Source organism: Phascolarctos cinereus, unplaced genomic scaffold (genome assembly GCF_003287225.1).
Source record: "Phascolarctos cinereus isolate Bilbo 61053 unplaced genomic scaffold, phaCin_HiC Scaffold_3;HRSCAF=262, whole genome shotgun sequence".
Classification (NCBI taxonomy): domain Eukaryota; kingdom Metazoa; phylum Chordata; class Mammalia; order Diprotodontia; family Phascolarctidae; genus Phascolarctos; species Phascolarctos cinereus.
Window position 1 is genome coordinate 248,874,815 of NW_027555736.1, and position 23,033 is coordinate 248,897,847.

Below are 23,033 nucleotides of genomic sequence, written 5' to 3' on the forward strand. Positions count from 1 at the left end.
TAGGAACCCTGAGAAGCAATGCAGCAGACCTGACCCGAAGAAAATGGGCCAAAGCCTGCTTAGTGACTTTAAAATACCCTCCCTGCCTGGGAATAAAACTACCTATTCCATACCTGAAAAAGAATATAAAAGACAGGTCGTGTGCCAGGAAGCAATTTGGGATCCTTAAAAGCACTGCAACTTCCTGAATGGAATCCAGTCTTCTTTCTTCCTACTCAGATCTCATCCCATCTCATGGTCTAGCTACAGTACCTCTCCCAAACATATGTACTGCTATATTAACTCCATGAACTGGCCATCCAACTGCCTATTATAATCTGGACAATATATATTTTTCATCTTTTTATTCAATGAAAAAAATATGTTAATAAGATTTGTTTTCCTTTAAATTCTAACATCAGTGCAGATAAAACCTGTGCGTGTGTATGTATATATATGTATGTATGTATATATTTTTTAAAGCAGGCCATTTCCCACGTATGACTTAGAGGAAAAGTGAATTTAATGTTTCAGATATACAAAAAAAATAATAATTTGCATTACTTTGAATGCTTGCTTAGTTGAACTAGAAAGTATTGAGTTAACTGAAATCTGGTCGACAAAAAAACTTTATTGCGGGCTTAAAAACCCTCGGAAAATCTTTCTTTAGCAAGCAGAACTCCATCATCAGACTTAGCATATAATAAATTAAGCTTAATTTTAAACTGATTTGTATGATAAAGTTGTCATTCCTCTAAATTCACATTGGTATTTTAGCCGTCAGGATTGACAGGTTTCATATGGTCAGTCATAATTTGCTTTTGGATGTCAACCCAGGTAGCCAATCTTTTAGTCATATAGTGTATTTGAAAGTCTCCAAGAGACCTTTTAAGCACAAGTCCATAGGTATCAATACTGTCCAAACAATCTCAGAACTATTAGGAAATAATTTTTTATTAAAATATTTATATTGCAATTTGACAAAAGGAAAAAAGGAGGATGGTTTTAAAAGCTTTGCAGAGGGACTTGGAATTTTTGTTTATGTCACTGCTATTGGAATAGCTATTGGAATAGCTATATTCATACAGGTTTGTCCATAATGTTGGATGGAACGTTCCCCAAGGCTGTATCCTGGACTCTCTTCTCTTCTGTATGGTTTCACTGGTTAACATACACACTCAACTTAGATATAGAAATCTCTTACCCTATAGGAAAGTAGAAGAGGAAGAGGATGAGAGAAAAGTGGAGGGGTGCTGATAGAAGGCAGAGTAAATTGGAGGAGGCGGTAATCAAGGGCAAAGCACTTTTGAAGATGGACAGGGTGAAAGGAGAGAGAGAGTAAGATAAGGATAACCAGGGGGAAATAGGATGGAGGGAAATATAGTTAGTCATCATAATTGTGAAAAAAAATTTACAGCAAGTTTCTCTGATAAAGGCCTCCTTTCTCAAATTTATAAAAATAAGAGCTGTTCCCCAGCTGATAAAATGGTTAAAGACCATGAACAGGCAGTTTTCAGATAAAGTAATCAAAGCTATCTATAGTGAGATGAAAAAATGCTCTAAATCACTATTGATTAGAGGAATGCAAATTAGAACAACTCTGAGGTACCACCTCACACCTATCAGATTAGCCAATGTGACAGAAAAGGAAAATAACAAACGTTGGAGGGGATGTGGGAAAATTGAGACACTAATACACTGTTGGTGGAGTTGTGGACTGACTCAGGCATTCTGGGGAGCTATTTAGAACTATGCCCAAAGGGCTATAAAACCGTGCATACTCTTTAACCCAGCAATACCACTACTGGGTATATCTCGAAGAGATAAAAAACAAAAAGAAAAGTATTTATATGTATTCTTTTTATATGTGCTCTTTTTCCTGGTGGCAAAGAATTAGAAATTGAGGTGATGCCCATCAATTGGAGAATAGCTGACCAAGTTGTGGTATACGATTGTGATGGAATACTATTGTGCTATAAGAACAATGAGCAGGATGCTCTCAAAAAACTTGGAAAGACCTGTGTGAACTGATGCAGAGTGACATGAGCAGAACCAGAAGAACATTGTACACGATAATAGCAATATTGTATGATGATCAGCTATGAAGGACTTGGCTAATTCTCAACAATATAATGATCCAAGACAATTCTGAAGGACTTGTGATGAAAAATGCTATCCCTCTTCAGAAAAAGAACTGATGGAGTCTGAATACAGATCAAAGCATTCTTTTCTGTTTTTCTTGTTGTTGGTGGGGTTTTTTTGGGGGGTGTTCTGTGTTTTCTTTTACAACATGACTGATATGGAGCTATGTTTTGTATAACATCAAACTGCTATATCAAATTGCTTGCCTTCTCAATGAGGGGAGAGAGAAGGAGAGAATTTGGAACTCAGGATTTTAAAAAAAAGTTTAAAATTGTTTTTACATGTAATTAGGGAAAAATAAAATGTTAACAAAGATTTAATTTTTTTTAAAGCTTAAAAAATTTTTTAAACTTTAAAAAAAAGTATTTCACTCTGTCTCATCAGCTCCCATGGATTCAATTATCATCTTATGTAATTGATTCTAATAAGTATTTGTTTAACCCTGATCTCTCTCCTGATCTCCAGTCATGCATTTCCAACTGCCTATTAGACATCTCCAACTAGATGTCTCATAGATATTTCAACATGTCCAAATCTGAATTTATCTTTTCCTCTAAAACCTCCTCTCTTCCTAACTTCCTTTCTACTGTCAAGGGCACCACCATCCTCCCGGTCCCAAGCTTTTGAAGCCCCTTATAATCTGGCTTCTTCCTGCCCTTCTAGTCTTCTTATACCTTACTTTCCCTTCCATGTTTCCTGTAGTCCAGTGACACTGGCCTCCTTACAGTTTTTTGCACAAGATACTTTATCTCCTAACTCCGGGCATTTTCCATAACTGTTCCCCATGCTTGGAATTTTTTCTCTTTGGCTTCTCAAGTCTCAGCTTAAAGTCCTCCATTAGACTGTGAGCTCTTTGAGAGCAGGGATTGTGTTTTGTTGTCCTGTGTATTCCCCAGTGCTTAACACAGGACCTGGCAGTGCTAGGTACTTTATAAATGTTTGTTGACTTGGATCAGTTTATCATAAGGGAACATAAGAATCATAGAACTTGAGAGTTGGAAGGAAAATCAGAGTCTAACCTACATATCAACCAAGTCAACCAAGAATCAGTGGTCATCCAGTCTTAAAGACCTCCAGTACTTTCTGAGACATCACATTCCGCTTTAGCATGCTTTGATCATTAGGAAATTTTACCTGACATAAGTCTAAAAAGACAATGTGGCATGGTGGATAGAAAGCCAGCCTCCAAGCCAGTAAGTCCTGGATTTAAGTCCTGCCTGGGATCATACTGGACAAATCCTCTCAGTGTTCTAGGTTAATGGTGTCAGACTCCAAGAGAAAAGAGGCCACAACCACTAAACCTTATGTGAGGATCCCTGTCTTTAAAAACCACATAACATTATCTATGTTCTATGTTCTATTGTATTTTTATTTTGTTAAATATTTCCCAATTACTTTTTAATCTGGTTCTGGCCCACAATCAGGATTGTTTCAGCCTGGTCCTAATGTTTGGCATCTCTAGGTCATTTTCTAAAATAAGGGAAGTGCCCTTGAACTGGAAGCAAATTAAAAACCTACTTTTTAGTTTCTCTAGAAATATTAAGAAATAATTTTCCCCCCTCTAAAACCCTCTCTAGAATCTAGAAAAGAATGAACAAAGGTTTGACTTGGAAAGTCAGAACAAAAGGGCCAAGAAAGGGGAGTGGTCTAAAAGGAATGAGATAGTGACTAAATTATTCAGTATAGGAATGTTGACCCAGGCTGAACCAGGTATTTAATTCAAGATTCTTATCTATAAATGTTAACTGAAATTTTGGGGCAGAGTCATGCTGGAGGACATGGAGACAATGCCAGTCTGAACATCTCTCTTCAAGCTAGAGATGGCTTAGATATAGATAAATGAGAAATACAATTGTTTGGGAAAGACAAGCCTAAAAATACAGATTTTGGATTTTTTTTCAATTTTTCATTAAAAAGTTTTAGATTTTTTTCATTGATATTGGTAATATATTTTCTTGGATACCAGTACAGATCATGTCATCGGTGGCTTTTCATTTTATGCATCTCTTGTCCATGTGTTCCCATAAATCCTGCATGTCATCTGGCATGCTGGGTGGGGGGGGGGGTGCCTCTAGATCTCTTGACATTGCATGGATCCAGACCAGTAGAACGTAATGTTGATCTACTGGTGAAACCTCATTCTCACTCCCTGACTATCCCAGTATGTTTCCTAGTCATACATCTCTCCATTCATGTTAAATCTCATCTTCTTAACTTTGATCCAGCATTTTAGCCTGACACGATTTTTCTGAATCCTGTCCTTTACCCAGTGGCGTTCACTGTTTGTCTGATGTTTTTGTCATCTGTGAATCGCATAGGTATACTGTCTTTGCCTTTATCCAAGTTAAACCACATGGGACCAAGCACAGATTCCCGAGCCACTCTGGCACTGGCTGATTCCTTCCACAATGACATCTAATCATCTACAACTAGTCTTAGGGACTGACCGTTCAACCATTTTTAAAGCCACCAAATCTAGTCCACGTCTCTCCATTTTTTTCCATAGCAATAATGAGAAATTTTATCAGATGCTTTGCTAAACTTATTTATAGCCAGTTTAGCAACCTTAAAAAAAAAGTTAATCTTACATGACTTTCTTAATTATTTTTTTTGCAACTGTTGACATGTATTTTTTTTTTCTCTTACCTCGCCTAGCTCACTGGAAATAAAAAGAAAACTCAGACCCTCATAACTAACAAGCATAGGGAAGCAAAACAAAGTCACATAATGACTATGTCCAAAAACACTTCTTGTTAAAAAAAAAAAATAAATGGGAATGACCTGTTCATCCCACTCTGGTGATGAACCTCTACGAACTTAGCTGGGCTGTTTATTAGGCCTCAGACTGTTCATCATCAGGCCCATTCTTAGAACCTTTCCAATTGGGTAGGAGCTTCCTGAGCTTATACTCCAGTGGCAAAGCCTTCCAGAATCCAAGGTCCCCTCCATGCTGTGATGAGGCATCATAATGTACACGTAGCACATGTTTTCACTAGCAAAACACACTTCAAAACGTTATAGTCAAATCAGGGGTTAGGTGGTGCTGCAGCTCCCAACAGTCTTCGTTCTAGCCTTGGGGTAAAAGAGGGAGAAGGAAGGACATGGCATGAGGTTATCTACTTTCTCTGGGAAAAATAGCCACGGACCCAGTCCTCACCACAACCACATCCCCTGCTTTGGGGTTGGGGTGAGGGGTTGTCAAATGAGATAATATTTTATAAAGCACCCAACACAATATCTGGCACATAATGCTTTTTCCCTTTCCCTCATCTCTACCTGTAGAAGCTGGGATAGGATGGGAGAGAGTAGAAAGTGATATAGCTTCCACTAATTCTCAATAGAGGAGTGACCCCATTAGTGGCCAAGATAATGGGGCTAAGTTCAGGCTGGCATCCTGACTGGCTCCTTGAAGGCAGGGACAGTCTTTTGCTTTTTTTTTGTTTGTTTGTTTCTTCAGCACTTAACACAGTGCCTGGCCCTTAGTGGGCCCTTAATAAAGGTTGATTGATTACTTGATTGAGAAGCACAGGAATAAAAGTACATCTTTCAGGGAACTGGCTGTGTCATCCTCTTTGGACACAGGTACCAGCAAGTTTTTCCTCCCTGTTTTTTCCTTATAAATTTCTCTATACAGGAAATTATATCCTTCTTGCTAAAGAACTGCTTCTGTCCCTGTTAGAATCTTTTTTCAGAAAGAAGGTACAATATGTGGATCTCTGCAATATATGGATCAAGGGAGAAATTAGAAAACAAGGAAAGAAGAGAACTTTGTCACTGGGATGAGAAGATTTAGCATAATGATAATGCTCAGCCTTCAACATAATCACCATTATCTATAGACCTAAATTTATATTGTTGTTCAAGTTCATGGTGAACTAAGGCCTTTCCTTGAGCAGAAGTCTTACCCTGCCTTTCTCATTGGATAGATAATAATCTTTGGAAACAGAAAGCATGGTTTAGTATAGCAATTCTCAAAGTGTGGCCCACAGACCCCTGGAAGTCTCCAAGATCCTTTCTGGGGGTACTGAAGGTCAAAACTATTTTCATAATGATACTAAGATGTTATTTGCATACTTAAAGACTCCCTTTTCCAACTATCTATCTATGTGAGGCCAGATTTTCTTCAGGTATTTCAACCAAAACAACATCACAACAGACTGAGTGTAGAAGCAGATACAAGAATCCAGCTGTCTTCTATTAAGCCAGACATTAAAGAGATTTGCAAAAAAAAATGTAAAACAAAACCACAATTTTATTTTTTTGGTTTTGTTTTGGAAAACGTAGTTATTTTTCATTAAAAATGTCATTTGTTTCAACATATAATGGATTTATTATCATTTAAAATAATAGATACTTTAAAATGTGCCTGTCTTAATTCCTAATACATTAAATACTGATAGATATAACACACATAAACAAAAGCTCTTTGAGTTCTTCCTTACTTTTTAAGAGTATAAAGGGTCCTCAATAATTTTTAAGAATATAGAGGGGTCATGAGACCAAAAACTTGGAGAACTGCTGATGTAGTACCCTCAAGGTCAGGCAGGCTGCCTAGAAACTCTCTGCCTTTGTCACTATGGGAAAATCACCCCAGTCCCACAGGCAGTGACAAAAGCAAGGACTCCACCTAGCACCACAGTTACTGAACTGCATCGGTGGAGGGAGTTTCCTCACTAGGACTTCCTACTTCAATCAAAGCACAAGTCCAGTCAAAAAGCAATAATAATACGGAATAAATAGCATTTATTTTTATTTGTCATGAGCAGTTCTATGTAAGTTAAAAACCAGTGTTAATTCAGTTGTTGTACCCTCGTGTCTTATAAAACAGAAAAATCCCCTCTGCAGCAACAACAGATCCATTTTCTAGGCCGTAATGATGACAATAAGGAAGAGAGATGAGAAATGTTTAAATCTGAAGAAGCATGAGCAGGCCCATAATTGCTCCTCTGCAGAGTTAAACATCTGAGGTATCAGTACAGGAAAAATAACACCCAAATTCCAGCAAGGCCTAATACTCTGAACAGCTGAGGCAAACATTTTCTAATGCAAGCATTGTTGTGAAAAGTTAAATTCCTAAGTCGTAGTTCTACTGGCATCTACATAATCCCTATGGTAAACAAATGCTCTGAAATCATAGTAATTTATTATACTACCTAATGTTTACATAGCGCTCACTCTATGCCAAGCACCTTCCAATGATGATTTCATTTGATCTACCTAGGAGGTAGGTGCTATGATTAGCCCCACTTTACAGATGAAGAAACTAAGTTTAAATGACTCGCCCAAGGTCACACAGCTAATAAGTGTCTGAGGCTGGATTTGAACTCTTCCTGACTCCAGACCCGACACCTAGCTGCCTGGAAATGGAATAAAATTATGCATAATCTCAGTATAATTTAATATGGGTCATAGGAAATGACTTCTTGCAGTATGAAGGTGCTTTCCCCAGCTATATTAGTGCTGGTTGGGACTACCATTTTAGTTTATCCACAGTCTTACAGATAGGCCTCTTCCATTCCTTACAGCTCTTCACTTTGACCTCACATTCTGCTGTATCTCCTACCATCCATTAAACTTCCAATAATTCCCCTCCCCATCCCTTTCTAATCTGCCCAGTTTCTCCACATAACTTCCCCACCATCTGCACAAAGACACAGCTGAAAGAAGGCCCAGTCATTTAACTGGTTTGTAATCATCAGCGACACAGAAGGGCAAAACTACAAAGAAAAACAGATTCTGTTGTATGTATGAAGACCAAATGACAGGGGCAGCTAAGTGGCGCAGTGGGTAGAGCACCGGCCCTGAAGTCAGGAGGACCTGAGTTCAAATGTGGCCTCAGACACATAATATTTCCTAGCTGTGTGACTGTGGGCAAATCACTTAACCCCAATTGCCTCACCAAAAAACAAACAAAAAAAAGACCAAATGACATTTGTTCCTTCTCTCATTCATATTATCTATTGATCTAAAATTAATCTAGCCATCTAATGATGGCTCCAGAAAAAAAAAATTTTAATAAAAAAAATTACCCCCCCAAAAAATGGCTCCAGGCTTTGCAAAGGAAAGAGCCAAAGTGAAGTCTAGATTTAATAAAGATTTTCCTGAGTGAGTCTAGACATCAGTCTCAGATTGGTTTTACCAAAGGGGGAATCTGGTTATGGTCTTGATGAAGGATCTCCAGACTAAGTTTACAGAGCTATTCTCTTGAAGAAGATCAGCTCAGTAGGAACTAGATACTATCTAATAAAGGTCAGAGAGGGCTACCTTTCCCTATAATCCTTCCGTCTCCATAGTTTGGTCCCATTCACCTACAGGTGAACAGAAGGAAAGACTTATCAGCACATGTAATATTGGGGTCTCACTGTCAGTAATATTACTGATGGTCCTGGAAGTGACAGAGACAAGGCAGAGACTACAAGTAAAAGATAACTTAGAAAGATCTGGCAGTGCATTGGGTTATTACCCTAAAGTCAGGTAGGCAAATGTATCATCAATGGAAGGAATTGTGCTCGCTTTCAACCAACCTTGTAGAAATGCTTTTGGCACGTTAAAACTGAGTAGCAATGGGCTACTCCCATCTATCCGTCCTGCTGGATTCCCAGCAGATCACAGCTGACATCCCATAACCGCCTCGCCGTTGTCACATTGCGTCCCCGGGAAGAAATCCATGCAGGACTGCATTCGCTAGAGGAGAAAAGAGAGGCTGGTGTTACTGACAGTGCCCATGAAGCAGAGCTGTTTGGCCTATACTCTGGACAAGGCATACTAATAATAAATAGCTAACCTTTATATAGCGCTTACTACGTGTCAGGTGCTGTATAATTACTGTTTCATTTAATCCTTACAACAACCCTGGGAAGTAGGTAGATGCTGTTATTATCCCCCTCACTTTACAGATGAGGAAACTGAGGCAAAGAGATTAAGTGACTTGACCAGGGTCGTATAGCTAATAAGTGTCTGAGGCCAGATTTGAACTCAGGTCTTCCTGACTCCATGCCCAGTGATCTATCCACGGCACCACCTAGCTACCTAATATAGTAGAAAGAGCACTGTACTTGGTTTCACAGGACTTGAGTTCAAATCCTAATTTGAGTCCTGAAACAAGTTCTGAGGATTGAAGATGACACACCACCCACCTCCTGCCAGAGAGGTGATAAGCTTAAAATACAGGATGAGACATAAATTTTTGGACATGGCCAATGTATGAATTTGTTTTGCTAGACTATTTATATTCATTATGAGGAACTTTTCTTTTTTTCAGAAAAATTGTCCCAATTGGTGGGGGAAGAGAAGAATGGGAGGGAGAGATAATAAAAAATTTTGTTTCTTTCACATATGTCATGTTACCTCTGTAGCCCTCAGTTTTCTCATCTGTAAAATTAGGGGACTGGACAAGATGATTTAAGGTCCTTTCCAGGTCTAACATTTCTTGATGGGTGGATGGTAGTTGGAAAGGTAGACAGACACATCCTGCTCGTGGTAAACACTTAGCACAATACCTGGCACATAGAGGGTACTTAATAAATGCTTTGTTGCTTGCTTCCTGATAATCCTGGAAAGGTATATTGGAACCTACCTTGAAATGCCAAACAAAGGAGTTTCATCTTAAAGGCAAGGGAACTTACTCAACAAGGAAGGGAAAAGGTTAGACCTGTGTGGAAGATGGATTCGGGGGTGGGGGTGGGGGGCAGAGAAGAGACTGAAGGTAAGGAGGCTAATTAAGAGTCTGTCGCAGTAGCTCCTTGAGAGAAATAATGAGGGTCTTCATTACAATAGTGGTGATATTGTTATGGAGAAAAGGAGATGAATGCGAAAAACACTGGAGGTAGAATTGACAAGACTTGGCAATAATTGGATGTATCTAGACTATAAACTCCATAAGGGCAAGGATTGTCTTATTTATCTTCATTATATATCCTTGTGCCTATATAGTATTGGAATTAATTGTTCTTTAAATGTTTGATAGAATTCGCACGTAAATCCATCTGGCCCTGGAGATTTTTTCCTAGGGAGTTCAATGGCTTGTTCAATTTCTTTTTCTGAGATGGGGTTATTTAAGTATTTTACTTCTTCTTTGGTTAATCTGGGCAATTTATATTTTTGTAAATATGTATCCATTTCACTAAGATTGTCAAATTTGTTGGCATATAGTTGGGCAAAATGATTTCTAATTATTGTTTTAATTTCCTCTTCCTTGGTGGTAGCTTACCCCTTTTCATTCTTGATACTAGTAATTTGGTTTTCTTCTTTCTTTTTTTAATTAAATTAACCAAAGGCTTATCTATTTTATTGGTTTTTTCATAAAACCAGCTCTTAGTTTTATTTATTAGTTCAATAGTTTTCTTAATTTCAATTTTCTTAATTTTTCCTTTGGTTTTCAATATTTCTAATTTGGTGTTTAGTTGAGGATTTTTAATTTGTTCTTTTTCTAGTTTTATTAGTTGTATGCCCAATTCATTAATCTCCTCTTTTTCTGTTTTATTTATGTAAGCATTTAGAGTATATCCTTGTGCCTAACACAGCATGCTATAGGTACTTGATAAATGCTTGTCGAATTTATTTACTGCCGTTTGACCAACAAAATCAGACTAAAATGAAAGTCTATCCAATTGGAAAGGGATCCCTCTCCAAAGACCATCTTTGTCTTGATTCCAAGAAGGCTTTGCTCCTAAGGCAATGAGAATAAAGAGTTGTCTGTTTTTATAATAATACTGTAACAGGAAAAATCAGTAATCAATGCCTTGAGTGCTTTGCTTTGCAATTCTTTGCTGATCATCTATCAGCTACAATCATTTTAGTATAAGAAGTAACTGTGTGATTTATAGTAAGAGTAGAGTCTCGAGTGAAAACTTCTGTACATTCCTAGGGTTAACTAACTCAGATATTCCTGTTTTATATGAATGCAGGTGTGCCTGGGTTGGTTGGCCGTAGGAGTGTGAGTGCCTATGTTAGTTATCTCTAGGAGTATGACTACATAATCATTATAAAAATCTTTATATTAAAATAACAAAGCCCTCTGGCTTATTAGGACATCAGGGCTTACTGAAAACCCTTACATCATAAAGCCCTGCGATCTTGTAAAGGACAGTTGTACAGGACAAGATGGAGCCACGTATGGATCAAGAGAACTATAAATAACTATGAATTTTGTAACTCATGGTCTCAGACCATACTGGGTGGACTGTAGACCACCACCTTTGTTTCCCTTATTAAAGGTTGGTTTCTTTATCCAGAAAGGCTTGCCAGTTTCTTTTTTTTCCCAATACTAATATGTTTTTTGGCTGTTAAAATATTCCTCCCTTTTCCAGCTCCCTATCTGTATGAAGCTGAATTTTCTTCAACCAAAACAACAGATTGAATGCAGAAGCAGATATGAGAATCCAACTGACTTCTAATAATTAGCCAGACATTAGAGATTTGCAACAACTACACACACACACACACACACACGTATATATGTAAAACCATGTCATTCTCACTTTTTTGTTTTAGAAAATATTTTTCATAAAAATTCTATTTATACTAATATGTAATGTATTTATTATTATTTTAAAAGAATGAATAAATATTTTAAAAATGTGTCCATTTTAATTTCAAATACGGTTTCATTTTAATTTAATTTAATTTCAGTAGTGGGCATCCAGGTGGTGCCGTGGAGAGTGTGCTGGGCCTGAAGTCAGGAAGACTCATCCTCCTCAGTTCAAATCTGGCCTCAGAAACTTACTAGCAGTATGACCCTGGGCAAGTTACTTCACCCTGTTTGCCTCAGTTTCCTCATCTATAAAATGAGCTGGAGAAGGAAATGGTAAACCGCTCCAGTATCTTTGCCAAAACAATGCCAAATAGGGTCACAAAGAGTTAGATGCAACTGAAATGACTCAACAAGAACAAAAACATCAACAGCTATAATCCGCACAATCAGAATCCCTTTGAGGTCCTCAGTAATTTTTAAGAGCACAGAGGGGTCCTGGAACCAAAAAGTTTGAGAATTGCCGATCTAGTCCAATGCCCTCAGAGATGAAGAGGTTAATGAGGCCTACAAAAGTCAAGTGATTTGCCCAAGATGCAAAGTACTTTGGGCAGGGATATCTAAGGCGGCAGCTAGCTGCTGATAAAGTCCTTGTTCACGTCTACATCTCCAGTGGGATCTGCACTGTGGCATAAGAGTGATGACAGAGGCAGCTGTGGCTCAGTGGATAGAGCTCGGGGCCTGGAGTCAGGAAGACCTGAGTTTCAAATCCAGCCTCGGACACTTCCTAGTTGTATGTCCCTGGGCAAGTCACTTTAACCTCTGAATGCATGACAAGGAAATGGTAACCACTCCAGTCTTTGCCACGAACACCTCATGGACAGTATTGGTGTGCTATGGTCCATGGGTCACAAAGGAGTAGGACACCACTGAATGACTGAACAACGAGGGTGATGATATCCACAAGGCAGTACCTTAGCAGGGACTAGAATTCAGGTCTCTTTAGTCCAGTGCATTTTCTTCTGCATCAAAATTAAGATGCAGAAGACCCAAGCCACTAATAGTTCAAATATGACTTGGTATAAGAAGTATGATGGACAAACCATTCAGGGACTGCCCAGCTCTATCAATATGCAAAAAAAGTATCAATAACATTTATAAAATCATTCAATAATTTATATTTCCATCATCGTGTTAAAACTCTGGATGTGTTGTCATACAAGTGACATCCTTTGGGGGAAAAAATTGGACCTCTATAAACAGAATTATACCTGAAAAGTTTCCCACTCAGAGGCTCAAGGCCCTCAGTCAAGGCACAGTACAGGCTGGTCTGAGCTCCCTCCTGAGGTGTCTTAATGAAGGCGGCGAAGAGCTTCCACATCAGTTTCATGAAAGTTGAATGCCGACACAATTCAGAGTTGACGGTTCCGGGGTGTACAGAATATGTAGTAACCCCAGTACCTAGAATTAGAAGGCCAGGAGTTATGGGAAGCCATATATATACAAGCACTCAAAATCTCAATAAGGGCAGAGAAAGCAGAACTCTCAGCATGAAGGCTCCCTATCATTGGATTATTGCCAGCACCATCTCGGAAGACTAGAGCACACGTCAGGCTCCTGAGAGCCATCAGCAGGGCTCCTCTTTACACAGAACAAGCCTGGAAGCCAGCTGCTTTACTTTACTTAGAAATGGTGAGATTCCAAGCTTGATAAATGAAGATCAAGTCCCCAACTATTTCAGGTTGTGGGTCCCTATCTATTTTCCAACTGGCCACTGAATGAGAGATGCTTAAGGAAGCAGTAGGCCAGACTCAAATTGTAGTATTCTTTATCCTGTACATTTTGGAAAGAGAGATTCTGCCTAGGTGAAGAGAGAGGAAAGACAATGGCTGTTGTCTACCTTCTGTTCCCCTCCTCCCCCCTCCCCCGCCACTCCCATTCTTCTGCAGGCCTACCTTTTAATCTCCGAGCTAACTCCTGGGTAAAAAGCACATTGGCCAGCTTGCTGTGGCAGTAGGCAAGGCCCCGGTTATAGTACTTCTCGCCATGTAGGTTGTAAAAATGGATCCTGCCCAAGTGGAATGCCAAGGAAGACACATTCACTACCCTTGATGGGGCTGATTCCTTCAGCCTCTCCAGCAACAGGTGGGTCAGAAGAAAATGACCTGGGAAGGGAAGCAGAAGAGGAGAAAATTCAGAGGCAATAATAGCAGGGGACCAGTTATAGAAAATGGGAAGCTCAGGCCAAAGTCTTAATTTAATCTCATCACTAGCATTTATTTACATAGCATTCTAAGGTTTACAAAGTGCTTTACATACATTGTCTCATCTGAGCCTCACCAAGAACTCTGGAAGACTGCTATTTAAAGGTATTATTCTCATTACAGTACATAAGGGGACTAAGTTTCTGACTCGCCTGATGTTTCCCAAGTAGTAAGGTGGGTCAGAGACAGAATTTTAACCTAAATCTTTTAAATCCAAGTATAACATGGTTTCCATTGTGCCATGGTGTCTTTTTAAAGAAAATTAGGACTATACCCAAAGATAGATGTGGAGTAGCTGACGTGACTTTAGAAGCTTCTGGGCTTGAAGAGAGGGAATGAATACAATGGCCCAGGTAGAATACTAGACTCAAGTCCTTTGAACAAACAGGGGATCAAATCTTTTTTGTGTGTATGACTTTGATGAGGTGGCCTCAGAAATCAGATGCCAGAGAGCAGAAGCAGCCTGAGGCAATGGATTTCTGCTACAACAGGTTTAAAGCATGGGTTTTCCGACATGGACCTGGTGATAGGGATCACTGCTGAAGCAGTGCTAGGTGTCAAAGCAATGTGGCCGCTGTGAAGATTCTAAGAAAAGCTGAACGTAAGTCAGAGAACTGTAAGAATGAGGGACTTGATAAGATCTTCTGCTTTCTAGTGATATCGGGATCCTTACCCAAGTGATTGACGCCCATGTGCATCTCAAATCCATCAGCTGTCTTAGAGTAGGGGCACATCATCACCCCCGCGTTATTGATCAAGATGTGAAGCTGTTTTTCCTCTGCAAAGCACAGGGAAGGAGAGGCAGACTTTAAGGAGTTTAGCAGCTGCTGGCCAAGGCTACCCATGGCCTAGATACCTGCCCGGCCTACCTGTATATACTTAGGCATGGAAAAAAAGAGACTCAAGAATCAAATTAATTCAATCAAATTAATTAATTCAATTAATCAATTAATTAATCAATAATCAATCCTGTATCCTACTGGATGTCAGACTTTGTGTTAATTCCATATGCTACAAAGGATGATAGATTTGCATGAAGCAGGCAGGTGACAGATGCAGGTGATCTTCAGGCCCTTAAGAGAAGAATCAGAAGTCATCCCAGTGAGAAAGGCTTCCAGGGGAGAGAAAAGACTTGAACTCCTACTGGTAATTCAAGATTAGAGCCCAATTTGAATTATTCCTCCAGCCCACTATTTCTTCAATGCATACTTTTTTGAGGACAACCCGGGGTAGAACTGATATGAGCCACACAGCAAGTGTGCTATTCTCACCCCTCTTCAACCTTGACCTCCTAATTGCCCAGTTTGACTCTCACCTGCCAGGAAGGCCTCAGCAAAGGCTCGGATTGATTTGGTGTCAGACAGGTCCAGCTTCCGCACCAGGACCTGCTGGTTCCCTGTCTTAGCCCGGATCTCACTGGCGGCCAACTCTCCCTTTTGCAAATCCCTACAGGCAATATAAACTCGAGCTCCTAAGAGTAAAGATATAAACAAGTTCCATTTTTGTGTACAGCACCGTACAATTTTAATTTGATTTTAAAAACAAATCTGGTGGGGATGCCTATGATGGGCTTAGAGGAGGTTCTTACATAATTGGGAGTGGCATCATCTCATAGGCCCTATATACTATATATACAGCCCCTATCCCTAATCCTTCATCGTGGGGAGAAGGGAGTCATAGGCTGAAGTCCAGAATATGGGGGAAGCCAAGAGGGGAAAAGGTAAGTCATCCTGTCTGGGGGAGGGGGAGACGTCCCACTCAGTTCAATCCCCACCAGGTATGGGAGCCCCACTGCATTGGGAGTAGGGGCAACAGAGGAAGACAAAATAGTAACTGAATAAATCTAAGGTAAGCAATGCAGATGGGAAAAGGGAGGAGATGCCCAGAGTCCAGAATAAGCATAAATAGGGGTAGTAGGAGTGGGTGTGACAACAGAGATTCTGAAAAGGACGATTAACTCAGACCAACCTGACTGACCAGGATGAACTAAGTAATGCTTAATATTGATCTTTAATGTTTCAAGGAGGAATCATTAGCTTTATTTTACTGAGCAGGTAGCTGGGGCACAAACTATCAGAACTTTACTCGGTAAATGACTAACATTCATAGCACACCCCTGGTGGGTAAAGCTTGGTAATAGGCATAGGGTCAGAACTCAATGGGATAGCTGAAACACAGGTTCTAAGGATACTCCTGAATTTTGAGCCATAGGCACCTACAACTAGGAGGGAAAGATGGAACACAACAAATAACACAAGAAAGGAAATGGCAGACACTGGAGGGGACTGGAGGAACATAAACTTGCCTCTCTGAGCAAGGTCTTTGGCTGTCTCCTTCCCAATGCCTGTGTTGGCTCCAGTGACTATTGCTACCTTTCCAGGAAGCTGCACAGGTGATGTACATATTCCTTTGGAAACTGCTTTCCTACAGAGGGAGAAGGAAAAAATTCATCCATTTTTTTTTCCAGTGAGATTCCCATCTCAGCCTAGGTTTCTTGTGCCTCAAGTGTCTATAGCTCAAGACTAGAATTTGCTTTGATTTTTTTCCATTGCAGTGGCTCTCAGACAATAAACATCCTTTGTTATCCTGTCAAAGATTTTTTGAGGGTGGACTTTTTTGTGAAGGGGAAGATGAGAGGATGATGCAGAGGCAAACAGTCTTAGTGCTCCCAGTTAAATGAATTGCATCTATTTCATATTGATAGTAGAGGCAGCTACATGGCTCAGTGGAAAAAGCATGGGGCCTGAAGTCAGGAAGATTTGAGTTCAAATCCAGATTCAGACACTTACCAGCTATGTGACCCTGTACAAGTCACTTAACCTCTGTTTACCTTAACTCATTAGAGAAGGAAATGGCAAACCACACCAGTATCTTTGCCCACAAAACTCCATGGACAGTATTAGCACGCTATGAACCATGGGGTCAGAAAGAGTCAGACCAACAAAGCATGGTGGTAGTAGCAATGCTGTGGGGGTGGGCAGGGAACTCCTTTAACTCTTCTATAGCTTAAGAACTAGGGCTAGAAAAAAATGTAAACAAAGTGGGTACCCATCCGTTGGGGAATTGTGGTGTATGATCGTTATGGAATGTTATTGTGCTATAAGAAATGATGAGTAAGATGCTTTCAGAAAAACCTGGGAAGTCTTATATGAACTGATACAAAGTGAAGTGTGCAAACCAGGAGAACATGGTACAACAGTGTAATAATAATCACAGCACACTGTAATAATAAACACAGCAATCTTGTCATAATAATCAACTGTGAAGGACTTAGCTACTCTGATCAAAACAATGACCCAAGACAGTTCCAAAAAACCCACGATGAAAGATGCTATCGACGTTCAGATGAACACTTAGTACAGACTGAAGCATACTTTTTTCACTTTTTTTCCTGGGGTTTTTTTTTGTATGTTTTCTTTTGCAACATGGCTAATATGGAAATATGGTTTGCATGACTTCACATGTATAATCAATATATTGCTTGCCTTCTCAAAGGGTGGGGGAGGGTTGGGAAGGAGGGAGAGAATTTGGAACCCAAAATTTAAAAAAATTAATGTTAAAAATTTTTTAAATGTAATTTGGAAATATTTACTGAAATAAGTAAAATATATTTTTAAAAAGAAGTAACAAACATGAATTAAAAAAACATGGAAAGAAGTTTATGAACTGATACAGAGTAAAGAAAGTAAAACACAATATAGGTTTACTATAATGTAAACAAAGATAGCCAAACTTGGGTTTTTTGGAAAGACCAATCTTGGTCGTAAAGAACAGGCACTGAAGGATAATCTACATACACCTAAGTGGAGAGTTTGAAGTACTCTGGGTATAGAATGTCAGAAAGTTGTCTTGTGAGTTGTTTAACTTTTTCTTTATTATGAGTGAGGATCCATTATGGAGGCATACTGGGAAATAACTGTGATGTGAAAATGAAATTAAAATTTTTTTAAATTTTAAAATTGCAATAAAAAAAAAAAGGACCAGGGTTAGAACCTCAGTCAACAGGGCACTAGGCTTCAGTTTCAACAATTACATTCTGTCTTTGTATCCCTAACACAGTGCTTGGCACATAGTAGGAGATCACAAGCCTTGTTCTGTAGAAAGGTTACATTTCTGTTTGTTCCATCCTGGGCATGCTTAAAAGAAATGTGCAAAGTTAGGTGGCTTTTTTTTTTAATCAGCTCCTTAAATAGGCCAAGGAGTTTGTTATAATCATAAACAGTGTCTAGGAGTGAGTGTGTATTTTATATTTGTATTGTGTTTTAAGCTTTATAAAGTACTTCCCAATCCTTGAAGGAGGTAGTATAAGTATTACGCCCCATTTTGCAGTTATGGAAACCCTGGCTCAGAGAGTTTAGCTGCTTTACCCAGGATCACACAGCTAAAGTCAGCACCAATTTTCAATTCCAGGTGTTTCACAACACTTTTGGCGTTTCAGTCCCTAAAGCTAAGAGTGTTTATCTACCCTCTTTTGGTCTAGATCTGTGATTTCACCAGTCTCATCAAAGTACCTCTACCATGCTAATCAGTAACTCCACAATTTGAATTATAAGAGATTTGCCTATAACACTGAATTTAAGGAATTTTCCCATTGTCACAAAACATGTGCCAGAGGCCACACCTGAACCCAAGTCTCTTGAATCCAAGGAGAGAGAAAGAGAGACAGACAGAAAGAAGTCGGAGACACAGAGAGAAAGAGAAAAAGAGAGAGAGAGAAGGAAGAAGAAAAGGAGGAGGAGAATATGATAAGTTGTTGAGCATCACCAAATATGACCTCAAGTGCTACTTAATGCCATTAGTTGCCCACCATCTTTTGATGCTCCATAATTATTCTTCATTAATCATTTAGACTGAACCAATCAAACCCTGGACACACAGCTCTCTTTGTTTAGAGGAAGTCTGTGTCCTCCTCGCCAAAAAACTCCTTCTGGAAGATTTAATTTGCCCTTGGTTTGGAGTAAAAGGAGCCCCTTCAAAAAAGTGAGCATTTATGTTTCTGGGTCCTTATGGAAGTAGCACGTGTCCCTCTTAATATAACATCATCTATGAACTTTTTCTTTTAACTCTAGGACAAAGAGAGCAACTGAGTATTTTTTTTTTCTAACTCAAACTCCCAGTGAATAATGGAATGTTGTACAACTCTTTGAAGCCTAGGTCTCTCTCTTTGGGATTGTAAGTATACCAAAGGTCAACAGACAGAACAAGTGAAATGTAACAAGAACAGAGAACAAAGTGATTTTGCAATTTATCAGAGCTGGTGAGGACTAAGGTCTGGGTGAAAAATGTGCTCTCTCTCTACCTGAAGCCCTCGGTTAGAATGTTTCTCTCTCTCTCTCTCTCTCTCTCTCTCTCTCTCTTTTTAGGTGATGAGCGTGGGAAGAAGGTCTAGATCTGTGATTTCATCAGACTACTCCTACTAAAGAAAACAACTTGGTAGATGTTAACGTTAGGCCTAAGGGGAACATGAGCTGTTTTCTGCATTGCATCTTCTCCCCGCGAGGACTTTGCAAACCACAACTGCTGAGATCGAGCCAAGCACCTCTTTGCAGGGCTCTGCTGACTCCAAGGGCATACTGAACCTCCTCACTGAAGCAGATGCCCTGACCTCCTAGAACTCTGGCTACTTTCGGTGGGTCAGAATTTCCTTAGACCCATCTACTGTCCTCTGCTCCCCTCCAAGCACAGCCTTCCTTTGCCTTTGACTAGGACCACCATTTACAAGGAAACACCAATCAGGCTCAGCTCCTCGGGGTCTCCAGTCAGGAGTTTCATCCTTCCTCTGCAGGGAGAGGCTCCTCACCTCTTAAGGAGGGGGGCTGAGGGAGAGGAGGGTGGGGGAAGGGATTGCAGCAGAAACCCTGTCACTCACCTGATATAGGGTGCTGCCAAGATCAGGAGGAGGACGAGTGAAGCCAACAAGGCCAGGACCCCCAACATCCTTCCCTAAATTTGCAGGGGCTGAGCCTGGTCAGGGATGCTGCTGAAGCCTTGGCCGTAGCTGGCTCCAGATACTATGGCTGACTCTCTCTGGGCACACCCCATTTAAATTGCACTAGGTTCAACTGGGAAAGAAAGTGAAGGCTTCTGGGCAATGTAGTCCAACTTAGACTTCCTGGAAGCAGCGGAACCCTGCAATAAGATTACTGCCACAGGATTTCCAGTAAATCCCATCCCAGAGGTCCTCGCCTACTTACCTGGGTACGAGAAGGAGGGGCAAGCCAGGGGTAAATTGGCTCTTTGATCCTGCTAGGGTATAATTGCCCAAACTGGTTTCTTATGAAAAAAAAAGTTTTATCAGTTTCATTTGTCTGTGCTTTAATCACATATAACTTAATCACTTAACATCCATGACCCTCAGTTTCCTCATCCGTAAAATGGGGATAGTAATAGCACCTTCCCTCCCCCCACCCCAGAGTTATTGTGAGAATCAAATGAAATAATAATTGTAAATCACTTAGTACAGTGCCTGGCACATCGTGAGCAGTATATTTAGCTATTATTATCTTTGGTCCAGCTAGGTTGTGCAGTGGATAAAGCGCCCAAGCTGGAGTCAGGAGGACCCGAGTTCAAATGCAACCTTTTACTAGCTGTGTAAGTCCCTCTGGGTAAGTCCCTCTGAAGAGGTGTTGGGGTAGAGGTTTGGGGTGCTGGGACCCTGAGAATGCCAAGGCAGAGTCACCTGAACAAATTCACACACTCAAACCGTCTTTCAGTCAAGAGACGTTTAGTGTAACGCCAATGTTGTACTGAGAAATCAGTGAGTGAGACCCAGACGTGATTTAAGATGTGGACTTTATTAGCGCAGCTGCAAGGGGTATGCATATCCAGATCAAGCAGCCCCCATCAGGGGTCGAGCTAGGATTTATATAGAAAACAGCATGGGAAAGAAATGTGAGGAACACTGATGAGGTAATCCAAAGATGCAGGTGTCTTTGGGGGCTATGGATGGGAAAGCACAGGGAGTATACCGGACAGGGAGGGGCATGGATCTTTGAAGTCTGGCAAGAGGAAGAGTTCTTGGGCTGGTCAAGGACACGCCTCTCCCTCTGTCTTGACAGGAGAATGCTCTGCAACAAAGGAAAGCTTTCTCACAACACAGGAACTTACTGAGGAATTGGGAGGCTTCCAGAGACATGATTTGAGGGCTGGGGCCTGAGCAGCCCAGCTCTGTGTAGCTGTACCAGGGAGAGAGATAAGGGTCATGCTGAGGCCCATGCATGAATAACTGCTAGGCACAGTGTCCTTGGGCTGGGGAGTGGTTGTTAGAGACAGTGTTTCTGAGACTAGGGAGAAATTGGGGCACAAGCACCCAAGCATTATTACGGGTCAGAGATCACACAAACCAGACCAGGTGTCCTGGTCTCTGGTATAAACATAATTATCTAATGCAATTTTATTGCAAGCTTTCTTATCCATTTGCATTGGAGGTACAGGCTGTGCTGAGCTATGCAAGAGTACATTTCACTATTATTTAGATTTAGGAGGAAAGAGGTCTGGGGCAAGATGAAGCACCAACTTTTGCCTTCCATGGCTTAAAGGGCCCTATTACCTAAATGGCAAAATAATGTTCTGCATTACATTCCCTACTTCTTTTGTGTATTACGTCAAACCCTTGACATGGCGGGGGCTGCATCATTGTAGGGTGCAAAGAAGGCAGACGCCAGGGTCTGATAACGGGGATCTCTAACCAACAGTAATTTAACTGAATTAATATGGGATCTAACAAAGTCAAGGAGCCGATTAACTAGACAAGGGCCAAGAATTAGGACTATAGTAAGGAGGAACAAAGGCCCGGCTAAGGCAGAAATAAGAATGGTTAACCATGGGGAAGTCCGAAACAGGCTCTGGCACCAATTTTCGTTCCCTTCTCATTCCCTCTGCCTGTCTGCAATATTTTTCCATATCAGGGAAAGGCTCTCCTGAACTACACCTGAGTTACTGGCATAGAAACAGCAGGCCTCCCCTAGGACGGCACAAAGGCCACCTTGCCTGAGAAACAGTAAATCCAGACCCCTCCGGTTCTGCAGAACCATCTCTGCCAAGGAGTTGGCCTGTTTCTCCGGTTGGGATATAGAGTGCTCCAGATGACTGACTGAGGTCTACGTCGACCTGAGCACTAAGTTCCTGGTAACTGGCCTCTTCTCGGACTAGGGCAGCAGTACCTACAGCAGTTGATCCCACTAACCCCAACCCCACTGAGGGTAGGGATGAGGAGGGGAACGGCTTGCTTGCTTCAGTAGGACACACTGCCCTCATGAGTGAAGTACTCCCAACCCTCCGGGCCCTGAAGAAGTGAGACCCTGGGGATAATGGAGACTAATATACATGGAGGCTCAGATTCTTTTATGAACACCACAGCGGAGACACACTGTGTGATCCCATCCAGACAGGCCCACCAAGTGCCGGATGGCGCTGAATAAAAAGAGGAGGAGGATTGTGGAACAACCACAGTACTATTACAGACAGGAGAGTAAGGAGAAGTTTTCAGGGATGAGGTGGATGAAGTAAGACAGGTACCTTTGCCTTGGACATCCCCCAAGGTCAACTTAGGTTGTTCCCACCAACAATTCTCCAAGTCTGGGCTACGGCAAACAGAACCATTAACTGCCACTCCCACATAGTATGGGGGTGGTGCATCCATACACAGCCAGCAGCTAGGTCCTAGGTCAGGCCGGGTGGAGTTGACAATGCTACGGATGGCTCAGAGCAGTCTTATAATTGAGGGGTGAGGCGGATCAGCCTGAGGGGTCCTACTAGGAGCCAGAGGATCAGGAAGAATCTTAGGTGGCTAAGGGGTGCTGAGCCGGTTGGAGGGGATCCTAGTGGGGGTTGGAGGATTGGGACGAATTTTAGGTGGGCGGGCCAGTCCTTCTAGGGGACCGATGGGCAAAGGGGACCTCTCGGGGACCTGTTTATACACAGTGAGGAGCACTCCTTCTTCTCCCCCCTTACAGCCTGCAGCACATGCCATTCTACTACTGGCTGCATGACAACTCAGATAATTATCCTGGTAATCAAAGCTCAAAACAATAGTAAATTTCTGTCCCACAAAATCACACATCCTAGATAATAAGAATTTAATCTCACATTGGTAACAGTAAGAGAATGACCACAGACAAATACTACTGCTCTCATAATCCCTTTAAACAATGGGAACATCTTGAGGTGAGTCTCCAGAA

General features: G+C 40.9%; 1 protein-coding gene across 2 annotated transcripts; it reads right to left on the reverse strand.

Annotated features, from left to right (window-relative positions):
- Positions 1 to 444: 444 nt before the first annotated feature.
- RDH11 (retinol dehydrogenase 11) lies at positions 445 to 19,894 on the reverse strand. 2 transcript variants are annotated; one of them, XR_002327925.2, is made up of 8 exons: positions 19,724 to 19,894; positions 16,160 to 16,278; positions 15,170 to 15,325; positions 14,528 to 14,632; positions 13,546 to 13,755; positions 12,862 to 13,051; positions 8,646 to 8,805; positions 445 to 5,193 (listed from the first exon to the last, which is right to left on the reverse strand). XR_002327925.2 is itself a non-coding variant. In XM_021004725.2 (7 exons), the coding sequence occupies exons 1-7, from the start codon at positions 19,789 to 19,791 to the stop codon at positions 8,700 to 8,702; spliced, it is 954 nt and encodes a 317-aa protein (XP_020860384.1). In that variant the 5' UTR covers positions 19,792 to 19,894; the 3' UTR covers positions 6,848 to 8,699. The 2 variants fall into 2 exon arrangements, 1 of the variants encoding a protein (XP_020860384.1); XM_021004725.2 differs by lacking the exon at positions 445 to 5,193 and having other exon boundaries at positions 6,848 to 8,805.
- Between the last annotated feature and the right edge of the window lie 3,139 nt (positions 19,895 to 23,033).